This window comes from Parus major, chromosome 14, assembly GCF_001522545.3.
Source record: "Parus major isolate Abel chromosome 14, Parus_major1.1, whole genome shotgun sequence".
Lineage (NCBI taxonomy): Eukaryota > Metazoa > Chordata > Aves > Passeriformes > Paridae > Parus > Parus major.
Window position 1 is genome coordinate 15646980 of NC_031783.1, and position 11567 is coordinate 15658546.

General features: G+C 51.6%; 1 protein-coding gene across 5 annotated transcripts; it reads left to right on the plus strand.

Moving 5' to 3' along the window:
- The first annotated feature begins 15 nt into the window (after positions 1–15).
- On the plus strand, positions 16–11160 carry GGA2 (golgi associated, gamma adaptin ear containing, ARF binding protein 2). Of its 5 annotated transcripts, none has more exons than XM_015642953.2 (18): positions 16–147; positions 775–859; positions 1660–1735; positions 2241–2339; positions 3248–3371; positions 3841–3944; positions 4419–4499; positions 5167–5304; positions 5435–5516; positions 6370–6486; positions 6733–6891; positions 7104–7159; positions 7444–7595; positions 8411–8580; positions 9262–9363; positions 9497–9666; positions 10065–10175; positions 10751–11160. In XM_015642953.2, exons 1-18 carry the CDS (start codon positions 114–116, stop codon positions 10859–10861), a joined length of 1971 nt encoding a protein of 656 aa, XP_015498439.1. In that variant the 5' UTR covers positions 16–113; the 3' UTR covers positions 10862–11160. The 5 variants fall into 5 exon arrangements, with proteins under 5 accessions (XP_015498439.1, XP_033373921.1, XP_015498441.1 ...); XM_033518030.1 differs by having other exon boundaries at positions 6736–6891; XM_015642955.2 differs by lacking the exon at positions 9262–9363.
- The last annotated feature ends 407 nt before the right edge of the window (positions 11161–11567 follow it).

The window sequence follows — 11567 nt, forward strand, 5'->3', positions numbered from 1 at the left end:
AGCTCGGAGGGGTGTTGGTGGGTGTAGTGCTGAGCAGTGAGCAGTTCCACAGCAGGAACACTCGGCACAGGGGCTGGCTGAGCTGCTCCCTGCCCGGCCGAGGGACAGAGCCCATGGCTGGCCCCGGGCAGCTGCAGCGCTGGCTCAGTGAGTGGGGCTGGGCACTGGGGCTGGGCACTGGGGCTGGGCACTGGGGCTGGGCACTGGGGCTGGCTGGGCTGCTGCCTCCGCTGCCTCTCCCAAACTGGGTGGGCACTGGAGCAGCTTCTCCTCCCTAGGGAAGGGCTCACTGCCCCCATGGAACCCTTGCAGAGGGATGTGGGTGCTCTCTTGCTGTGTCTGTCCTTTTCCCATCTGTCCTGCCCATCCTCGGCCCCCAAAGCTGCCTGAGCTGGCTGAGACTGGGGAGTGGACACAGCCAACAAAGGCTTTTTCCTTAATTTAGCTGTGCAAAAGTGTGAACTGCCTGTGGTCCACCACAAGTTTTGCAGTGGTCCCGGAAGAGCTGCCTGTAAATGGTTTTTAAGTTTCTTCTGCTAAAAGCAGCATCTGCTGTTGTTGGGCTGTGCTTGACTTTAAGTGTGTGCTCAGGACTATATTTTTAGGCAATTTTAGTAACAGCTGTTTCCTGCTCGTCCTGGATCTCCCCTTTCTGCTACGAAAAGCTCTGGAGCAGTGGCACCAGCGAGGTCTGAGCTGTTTCCTGCTCTGAGCACTCGCTCACACTGAGCCCGGGCTTTCCTCCTTCCTCTCTTGTTTTTCTCCCTCTGTAAGATGAGGCCACTGACCCGAGTGTCTCCGAGGAAAACTGGGAATGCATCCAGCGGTTCTGCGAGCAGGTGAACGCTGGCACAGAGGGGTAAGGCAGACACACAGCTCTTTGTGTTCACCCAGGCTGTGTGGGAATGGGCCTGGGGCTGTGGTGAGGGGAGCTGGACACGGAGCTGAGGGGATTCACGAGGCTCTGCTGCTCCCAGGAGCAGAAATGAGTTGGAAATATGAGCTGGGAAGAGGTGCATGCCAGTGTGATGGAGGGTGATGTCTGGGAATGGGCTCTGGCATCAATTGCTGGAGCCCACCAGCAGCAGGTCCTGCTGGCCATGCCCTCAGGAGCCTGGCCAAGGATTCCTGCTGTGGGGTTCTGCAGGGAAGCCCCCAGAGAGCTCAGCCTCAGCTTTTCCTTCCAGACAGGTGGAGGATTTCTACTGAGATTTCCTCACCTTCCAGCTGACAGGCTGGGTTCCCTGGGAAGTAGCAGGGACTGATTAATGCAAATGGCCTGTCAAACCTTATTGATCATCTCTGAGTTCAGAGCTCATAGTCTGGCACCCAGCTGGTGCCCAGGAGCTGGCACAGGCTGCCCTGGCTGTCCTGGAAGCTCCTGCAGCTGTAGAGAGCCAGTTCCTGTGGTGTCTGCTCAGGGTCATCCCCCAGGCTGTCCCTGCTGCTCTCTCTCCCAGGACAGCCCCTGGGCAGGGCTGGAGGGCAGCTCTGGGGTCACAGTTCACCCCCTGGGTGTGCATGGCCAGCACTGTGCCCCAGGAAGGGGGTCTGTCCCGTTGGGAATCCAGCAGCTGCTCTTCTGTGCACACCAAAGCCAGCAGCATTTGTTTTTCCTGGGAATTTGTGCATGGTGTGACTTGCTTTGCTCCTCCCCAGCCCCCTGTTTGCGCTGAGGCTGCTGGCACACAAAATCCAGTCCCCTCAGGAGCAGGAAGCTCTCCACGCTCTCACAGTGAGTACTTCCACCCACACACAAAGCACTCACTTGGAAACAGTCTGGCAGGTACAACAGCAGAGCAGACAGGATAGGTCTCTCTTCCTTTTCTCTTAGATGTCAATGTCTTTCTCTTGGACTCCTCTCCCTTTTAACTTCCCCTTGCAGGAGGAATACAGAAACCAGGGCACAGTGCAGGCAGTAATTGCTGCTGTTCCTCCCCACGTTGCTCTGCTGAGGTGTTTCACTGCTCTGCAGCTCTGCCTGCGTGAGCTGTGTCTCACCACACTGGCAACAGCTCAAAAGTTGTTCCTGATGGGTAGAACAGAGCAGGTGGTCTTAATGTGCTGCTTAGGAAGGCTGGATGAAGGAATAAAACACATTCTTGCTGCATGACTTTCTCTTGTGTTGGTGAATGCCCTGTCAGAAAGCTCTTAGATACAGTAATATAATGATGAAGTTTCTGAAAGCTCCCCAAGCCTTGTGTGTCCAGTTCCTGTTGGGAACATTTTGTTTTCTGCAGGTGCTGGAGACCTGTGTGAACAACTGTGGTGACAGATTTCACAGTGAAATGGCAAAATTCAGGTTTCTGAATGAGCTGATTAAAGTGCTCTCCCCAAAGGTAGGTGATGGTAGTTAGATAAGAATAAAATAGGGATAAGAAATGCAGCTCTGCTTTATCAGAGGCAGTGGGATCCTCTGGCCATGCTCCTCTTTGCTGGGGTGGGCCTGGGCCTGCCTGGAACACCCTCTCAGCCCCACATCCATGGATTTCCCTTTCTGCTGGATCCTGCACACATTTACTGCTGGTGCATGTTTCATTTTCCATTGCATCAGCCCAGGGGCAGAGCTGCAAAAAGCTGATTTCAGAGAAATGCTCAACTGAAGAACGAAACTCCTTGTCTCAGTCTCAGCCTTGCTAACAGGATTTCAGTGAAACCATAGACTTTAAAGCATATATCACTGAGGACAATTCTGCTTCCTGCTCTGAGAGGACAGGTATCATTTAAGGAGTTTGAAATGCCTGGTCTTGGGGAGCTTTGTGTTTTTATAACGAAAGGAGTGCTCATAGGAGATAAAGAGAAATTGGAGAAAACACCCAGATGCTGATAAAAGACAGTAACTGTTGTTTCTGGTTTTGTTCAGTTTTCCTGGGGCTGGGGCTGGCTGAGGCCAGTGGTGTGAGTGCATTACAGCAGTTAAGGGGACTGTTTAAAGTCAAGCACAAAACTGTTTTCACTAAAATAATCCACGTTGGGTTTTGGATTCAGTAATTGACCAGGGAAGTTTGAAGTGGTTTAATTTTGATTGTTACAAACATGTGTGTGAGTCTCACACTCTCTATAGCATTTCTTGTGTTTCCTAGCCCAAAGACACACAGCTGACAGCACTGTGAATAAACTCACAGGAACCCATTTCATCCTTGGTGTCTGCACATGAACTCCTTGGGGCTGGATCCCTGTGCCAGGTCTGGCACCAATTCTTTGGATTTCAGCTTTTTTTTGTCTTTCTTTACTGTCTTGTTTTCAGTACTATGGAATCTGGTCTTCAGAAAAAGTCAAGTCGAGGGTCACAGAAGTGATATTCAGTTGGACAGTCTGGTTTCCTCAGGAAGTCAAAATCCAGGATGCTTATCAGATGCTGAAGAAACAAGGTTCAGTTCTGTTATTTCAGTTTCCTTTTTAGCCTCCCAAGCCCATGGTTTCCCCCACAGATATCTGCCCCCTCAGCTTGTGACTCAGCTTTTTCATAACATCTTGTGTGTAAGGAAAAGGGACAAAGGTCCCAGGCTGGCTGAGTTCTGAAGGATGCATGGAACTGTTTCAAGGGATTTTCCAAAGAGCAGCCTTCCTGAGGCACAGCTCAGACCACTCTGGAGGCCTCAGTTCACACTGTGTGCAGGGAAAAAGTACAGGACAGGCTCAGAAAGTGATCTTTGCCCTGGAACACTCTCCCAGGGTTATGAGAGATGAGTTCAGAGGGATCCTGGGATGGATTTTTCATCCAATACATTATATTTAGTAGTCCTCAGTGATATTTTAATGTGAAAATTGTGCAAAACCTCATGCACTGTTGAGCATCGAGGTTTCAGCAGCTTGAACAACTGCTGTTACCTGTTCCAGGGATTGTAAAAGAAGATCCCAAACTGCCAGAAGATAAAATTTTACCTCCCCCTTCTCCAAGACCTCAGAATTCTATTTTTGACACAGATGAAGAGAAGTCCAAGGTAAACCTTAGAGTCTTCATGCCCCACCCTTTGTTTTGTAGTGATGATAAAAGAGATTCAGTAATATTTTGTGACTTCTGCTGTTTCAGACAGACTGTCTCAGAATAATGCTGATCCTTCCTGCAGTGCAACAACTGGAGAATTCTCTTGAGTTCTCTACTGAGAGAAACTGAGGCTTTGTCAGAAATATTTCCTTAGTAAAAAGTGAAACTTTTTAACAGGAAAACATCAGTTTCCATGACACTTCCCCAAGGGAGGGTTCTCCAGGTCTTACAGAAGTCCTGCAGAGCCCGAGTTCCTAATCCTGAGCACCAGTGCCTGCAGGCAGCAATGTAACCTGGACTGGGTTATGGGACAGGAGCTGAAGCATTTCCAGCATTATGGGAAGGTTCTGCAGGAGGTGTCTGTGGTGTGGGAGGTGTGCACAGGGCTCAGGGGCTGCTGCTCACTGCTGTCCCATCTCTGCCCTGACAGCTCCTGGCCAGGCTCCTGAAGAGCAGCCACCCCGAGGACCTGCAGGCAGCCAACCTCCTGATCCAGAGCGTGGTTAAAGAGGTGGGAACTGCCAGGAGAAGCCTCGTGCAGCCAGGGAGGGAACTTGGCTACTCAGTTTTTGACAGGAGACCCTCTGTACGGCAGCCCCAGTGAAGGGGCCATGTTCAGTCTTTCCAAGTTATTCTGAGATTACAGCATGGGATCGTTTTGTTTTGTTTCCCTAAAATGTGCCGTTATCAGGAAGAGGGAATATGTGAATGTGCATACAGCAGGACTCTTCCATGTCAGTGGGACCTTGGCAGTAGTGCTGCAGTAGTGGTCAGAAATTTCCACAAATAAACTCAGTTCCCAGGTGGAAAAAAGTCACTTCTGTACAAAACTGCCCCTTTCCTGCAAGCAGTGTATGTGCACATCTGGCCTGTGTGTTTGCATGTTCCACCTGCAGGACCATCCCACTTTTCTGCTTACAGAGGAGATTTGGTTTAATCCTGTGGTCATTTTGAGTGTGTTGCTCTGTGGCAGAAGCCACCAACTCCCAGCTCAGGTTTTGAAGTCGTGCTCGTGCCTGTGGTGAGCTGTATTCCATATCCCACAGCTCACGGCCAGGGTGCCCTGCTGGGGCAGCTGGGGGCACGTTCCCACCTGTGCTGCTTTGTGCCTGCTCACAGTGTGAGCCAGAGTGCTCCAGCCAAGTCACCATCTGCCTTTCTTTCATTTCTCATCACAGGAACAAGAAAAGTCAGCTCAGGTGTCCCAGAGAGTGAACACCATCAGTGAGGTTTCTGAGACTGTCCAACGTGTGGAGGAGTTACTGGAGAACTACAGGAAACATGAATTATCCCCAGCTGACCAGGAGACCCTACAGGTAAATGTTCTTTTTCCTGCATAAATGCTCTTTTTCCTCCCTCTTCTAGAGGGGGCATCACTGGCAGGTGACTGCAGAGGCCGAAGTGTGAGTGTGCCTGGTCCTGAGCAGTGCAATGTTTCCTCCCCAGGCTCTGCTGCAGCGCTGTCAGAGGCTCAGGGCGCTGCTGTTCCGCCTGGCCAGCGAGGCACTGCCTGACCAGGAGGCTCTAGGTAAGAGCCAGCCCTGTGCTCGTGCTGCTGGCAGCTGGGACAGGCTGGGACTGGGGTGCTCCTGTGGGCAAAGCTCTCCACTCTCACCGTGAAACCATGCCCAGGGACCTGGCATTCTGTCTCCTCCTGCTCAACTCTGAGGAAGCTGTTAATTTTCTCTTGGAGCCCAAAGTTAAATGGTGAATCTGCTTCTTCAGCTGAGGTGGTTTTCTGAGTTTCTTTCAGAGAACTGAAGGCTTTTGAGGCCTTTTCCCTCCAGAGACTGAAGTTTTCCTTGTGTATAAACACAAAAAGAGGAATATATTTTGAATTCCTTGTAATACCAAGGAAAGTGTCCTGGTTTCAGCTAGAGTAGAGTTAATTTGATAAGAGCAGAACCTTTGAATTCCACAATTGTCACTTCATTCCTGAACATGTGCCTTGGAAATCCATCTGAAGCAATGGATGCTGAACAGACATCCTGAACAGCAACCCTGTGGGCTCAGCTGCACCTCACACCTTCCTTTTGTACCCACGGGTGCCACGGCTCTGAGTGCTGGATTACAGACTGGAGTGCACAGGGAAAACTTGTGGAGAAAAAGAAAGTGCACATGAGATGCCAGGAATTAGGAATAACTTTAGAGATGGGATAAGATTTCAAAGTGATCTTGGTAAATGAGAGAGAGGCCTGGAATCAGCAGCTGTGAGTACAAAATGGAATGAAAGGCGAGTGGGGAGCTGAGGGCAGCCTGCTTCGCTGGCCTTTGCTCCTGAGCTGCACTGTCCCTGCCTCAGGAGCATTTTGGGGAGTGCTGTGGCACTGGCCTGGCCTTCCCGTTGGAAGTGAGTGTTTTGTTCTGCTCTGGTTTGGCAGCTGAGGTCCTGCAGGCCAGTGACAAGCTCTCAGGGGTGCTGGGGCAGTACAGGCAGGCTGTGGCCAGCCAGGAGAACGGCGATGGAGCAGCTCCAGCCAGCTCTGCCCGTGCACCAGGTGAGAAACACCCACAGTTCCCTCAGCAGCTGCGGGGAGCGGGCTTTGGGAGGGCAGTGCTCCTCAGGAAACAACCCTGGAGAAAGTGCTGTAACACAGGAAGAAATATTATGTAACCATCGTTTTCTCTTGCATGTAGTTGATAGAAAACGTTCCCAAAGTTTTCCACCTTTCAGGCACAGCTGTAGCCAAGGATGTGCCGTTCCTTTCCGGAGGTTCCTGCCTGACTCTGGCTCTGTTCCCCAGCAGCCCCACGGCGCATGAAGAGCTACACACTGATCGACTTCTGTGAGCTGGAGCCCATGGCCCAGACCCCCCCAGAGCCCTGTGCAGACACAGCCTCAGGCTCCCAGCATGGCACCACAGCCTCCAGCTGCCTGCTCCAGGACGAGTTCCAGTCCCTAGGTCTGTAGCTGCAGCTCAGTGTCACCCTTCTTCCTGGGGTTCCTGGTGTTTAGTAGGAGAGCTTTGACTTCAGTGTCAGTCCCAAGAGAAAGCAGAGCCTTCCAGATGAAAGTTTTCAGGGTTGCAGTGTCTTTAGTGGTGTTAGCAAAGGAAGAACCTGTGGAAACCCTGTTTTCTGTAAATTGTCTGTGACATTTTGGTATCTTCCTTAGGTCTCAGCAACTCCCCTGCCATACAGAAACCACCACCCAATTTTGGCCTAGCAGAGGTGAGTGAGGCTCAGATACTTTGCAGTCCATAAGGTATAAAGGACAAAAATCAGAGATGATTCCTGGTCTGCCTTTCCCTGGCAGTCTTTTTGGTGTACCACTTGGTTCTGAAGGGAAACTGGAATCCTTGTGCTCTCAGTTAATCTCTCAGGTGCAGATTGCAACCAAATCTACAAAGTATTTCTGCTTTAGTTAGGGGTATTTGATGAACAGAGCTCTTTGCAGTGCAAAAGGTTTATTTTTGCTGATATGTAGCATGAACCTGAAGGGCCATATTTTCCAGCCTGCTGTACACAATGGATTTAGGGAAGGTGTAAGTGCTGTACAAACCCTGGGACCACAGGAGAGCCGGGAAGATGGCTGTGCAGGGAAGAGTGAATTCCAGAGCCTGGATCAACAGCTCTCTCCACTGCCCAGGACCAAAACATTCTCTTTGTAAGTAAACTCTTGGTAATAGAGTCAGATTTGGGGGCTGAGGAATTTTTTTACAGCAGGGAGGTTTAGGAAAACCTTTCAGCTGCCCCTGGTTAGTGATGGAAAGTGATCCATGCCCATGTTGGCTCTTTCCTGCAGCTGTGCACCTGTTAATTGCAGTTTGTGTAATTGCACATTGGATCTTCCCAGGGTCAGAAATTTGGGGAGACATCCCATTGGTTGATAACAAGGTGATGGTGAGCTAAAAGAAAAAAAACCTTACAGTCAGACCTGTTTATAATAACCTGTCACTCAAAAAAAAGTACTTTCCTCAGCTTCCTCCAGACTGTGACAAGGTAGTTCCCAGACATTTGGTGGAAGCTTGGAATAGTTCACAAATCAAATTAATCTCCACAGATCTTCAGAGCAGGAGACTATTACAGTGCACTTATACAGTCTGCCATAATACAAGAAATTTTACTGAAGATTTCCAACCTCCTGTGATGTCTTTGAGCTGGAATTTACTTTAATCTGCCTGGCTAGGCCTCCAGAGAAGCTGTGCACAGGAACAGCAGACTTCCAAAGCCTTAAATCTAAGTTTTACCATAGTAACAGAACCAAAACCTGCCTTAATGAATTTTGAAACAGAAAGGTCTTCCACAGATGAGAGAGTTCTTTAATTCCTCAAGGGCTCAGAGTGTAAGTCTGTAGTTTCTTTATACCTAAAGGAGAGGAGAGATTTGGAATGCAGACAGACCCAGCAGTACAGCAGAAGACAGTATATTCCCTATAGTATCCCCAATTAATACAAGCTTTCTGCATGCTTTTCTTTCCAGGGATTTATCACCAATGAAATTGCCCTTTCCAGATCTTCCACATAACTCAGTGGCAGATTCTCCACTCCTCAGTCCAGGCTACGAGCTGAAGCCTGCTGCCTCTTTGCATCCAGCTTCCTATGGTGCTTCTCTAGAAAACCTGTTTGTGCCTTTAATTTCAGTTACACCAAGTAAGTGCAATTCTGTGCCCCAGCTCTGCTTACTGGAGGCTTACTAGAGCTCTTCCATGAGTTCTTCAGGGCAGGAAACCAGAGTAGCTTCATGCTGTGTGGGTTGGCTGGAGACAAGCAATGACTGTTCTGTGATGTGCTTGATGTACCTGAGAATTTGAGTAGGTGCCAGGGATCACAGCATGACAATGTCCTTGTCCTCCCTATGCTGGAGTTTCCTGCCCTGGCTGATCTTTGTAATGTGCTTCTAAACTCTGTCCTTTGCACCTTCAGTCAATCTTCCAACAGTTGTTCTACTAAAAGTCCTCAAAGACACTTTTGAGTGGGAGTTGTCCCACTTCCTAAAGCAGAGCTCTTCATTTCACCTCTGCTTTTTGGTTTCACACTGTGGCCCAGCCCTGCAGCTGGCCCCAGAGCATTTCCTGGGTTTCACCCTGGGGTCTCAGCCTGGGGCCACAGAGCCTTGGTTCTCACTGCTGCTGGAAGAGCACAGCTGCACAGACATCCTGATCTGCCTTCAGTCTCAAGTGAAGGTCCTAGCAGATTTTGGAAGGGCTGGATGGTGATAGGTCTGAATTTGCCAGGTGTGGATGGTAAGGAGCCAAATCTTGTGTGCACTAAGAAAGGCACTTTGCTTTTCCCACCATATCTCTGTTGGATCCACACCTGACTTCTCTCAAGGACTGGTGAAACCTGAGCTGCTAAATCCCAAATGCAGACATTCAGATTCCTGTCTCTGTCTTGAAGGCACATGTAAATCAGGGGCTGTGTGCCACTTGCTCTGTGAGTTTGCCAAAGGAAGTAAAAGTTTGTCTGCATTTTCCTTTTTGCTATTCCTTATCCCATCTTTCCTGTTCCCTCTCAGATGGGAGAGGAATCCAGGCTTTGATTCTGAGTCTCAATTTGTCTCTGGCAGGCACTATCTGTCCACGGACTGTGTATGACAGGAATGGTTTCAAGGCCATGCTCCACTTCTCCAGAGACCCTGCTCCCGGCCGCCCAGACGTGCTGGTGATGGTCCTGTCCATGCTGAGCACCTCAGCACACCCCATTAGGGACATAGTGTTCCAGGCTGCAGTCCCAAAGGTGAGAACCCTGTGACAAAGCAGCAGAGATGCTCAGAAATGTCCTGAGGAGAAGGTTCACCATTTCTTACTGAGTGTTTGCCTTGCTCACGGGGAAACTCTGGCTCCCTGTCTCTGGACCTGTTGTGCAGTGGTGCCTGTGGCATCACTGCCTGTTTCACAGTGTGTATCCATGGCCTTGCTATGCCAGAGAGGGCTCCAGAGCTGCTGCTTCAGCCCCATGGGTAGGGCTCTTGCTCCCCATGCATGTGAAGCACAGAACTGGCTGTTTAGGAATATCTGCCTTTAGTTGTAGGCTGTGCTTTTCACTGAATGACAGTGACTCTGTTAATCAGCTCCATTGCTCACAGCCCTTTCCCACCAGGGACTAAAAAGTGTTTCTTTTGTCTTCTCTTTCAGACCATGCAAATAAAGTTACAACCAGCCTCTGGTTCTGAGCTGCCAGCCTTCAACCCTCTCCTCCCGCCTGCAGTGGTGTCACAAGTGCTGCTGCTCGCCAACCCACACAAGGTGCTGCTGGTGGGCACTGGGATCCCACTGGCTGTTTGTGTGAAAGATGGGGAGAGTCTTAATTTAATAATGGGGAGATGCAGAGGAGAGACAGGGCAGCCTGGGCTGTGCTGGGAAGATGTTTTTTCTGCTCTGAAGGACTGTGTGGGCAGTTGCTGCAGGGGCCTGCACAGTTCTGGACTATGTGCACACAGAGACAGCTCCAGGCACTCACCCTGCAGGTGTTGGCAGCTGATGGAACACAAGGGCACCCAAGGCACAAGTGATGGGTGGCAGATCTGTTGCATTATGAGACCCAAAACTGGTGTAAGGAACTCTGTCTGAGTAGGCTGGCCAGGCCTGGACTGCCAACATGCCCACGGGTGGCATGCACAGGGTTAGGGTTAGGGTTAGGGTTGTTCAGTTGTTCTTGTCCATCTTAGGAAGATGCAGGGTTTCCTTCTGTGCAGATCTTCTGGAAGGCTGGTGTTTCCCCTTTCAGAGGTGACTGACTGCAGCAAGGCCGTGAGGGGTGAAGGAGTCCAGGAGTTTATAACCATGCTGTGCCCCTCTCTCTCTCTCTCTTTCTCTCCCAGGACCGCATCCGCCTGAGGTACAGACTGATGTTCAGGCAGGGCGTGCAGCCCTTCAGTGAGGAGGGAGAGGTGACTGGCTTTCCAGAAGCGCAGCTCTGGGCCAGGAGCTGAAGTGCAGCTGGCTCGGACTCTGCTGCAGCTGGGGAAGGGCTGGGGACCAGCAGTGCTGGCCAGCAATCCGTAAGGGCAGCTTTTCTGGGGCTCTGCCGCCTCCCTCCTCCTGTGTGCCCGGCGGGAGGAGCTGGAACTGGCTGCTTGTGCCACAGCCCGTCCGTGTAGCCGAGCGTGCTCGACAGGAGCCTGCGGTCCCGGAGCCGCTGGAGAGCACGGCGGGCTCTTTCCTGATGCTGCCTGCGCCATTTCCCCTCTCCTTCTTGAATTAAAAAACAAAACACGAATCTACACCAGCATTCGGCTCCCGTGCCAGCCTGGTCCAGGGACACAGGGACACCCCCGTTTTCCCGGAGTGTGGGCCAGGTGCAGCGGCAGCCGAGGCCGCCGGTACCGGGAGCGGAGCCAGGCCCGGGCCGGGCCGCCACAGGCCCGGGGGCTGCGGGCAGCGACGGGGCTGGGCACGGACACCAGGGGCTGGGTTCTCGGCCGGACACCGCCCCGGAACCGCTCTGGGACCGCCCCGGAACCGCTCTGGAATCGCACCGGAACCGTCCCAGGACCGCCCCGGGGCCGCCCCGGCGCTGCCGAGCGCTTCCGGGTGCGCGGCGGGACCGGGCCGCAGCCGCTCGGGCTGTCCCCGGCTGTCCCTCCGCTGTCCCCCGGCTGTCCCTCCGCTGTCCCCGGCTGTCCCTCCGCTGTCCCC

Excerpts from the sequence above, each read along its gene's own strand:
- GGA2 (XM_015642953.2), top strand. The coding sequence starts at position 114 with ATGGCTGGCCCCGGGCAGCTGCAGCGCTGGCTCA. Across the intron at positions 5,517-6,369 it reads GCCTGACCAGGAGGCTCTAG|CTGAGGTCCTGCAGGCCAGT; the intron begins GTAAGAGCCAGC and ends CTGGTTTGGCAG. Across the intron at positions 7,596-8,410 it reads AGGACCAAAACATTCTCTTT|GGATTTATCACCAATGAAAT; the intron begins GTAAGTAAACTC and ends TTTTCTTTCCAG.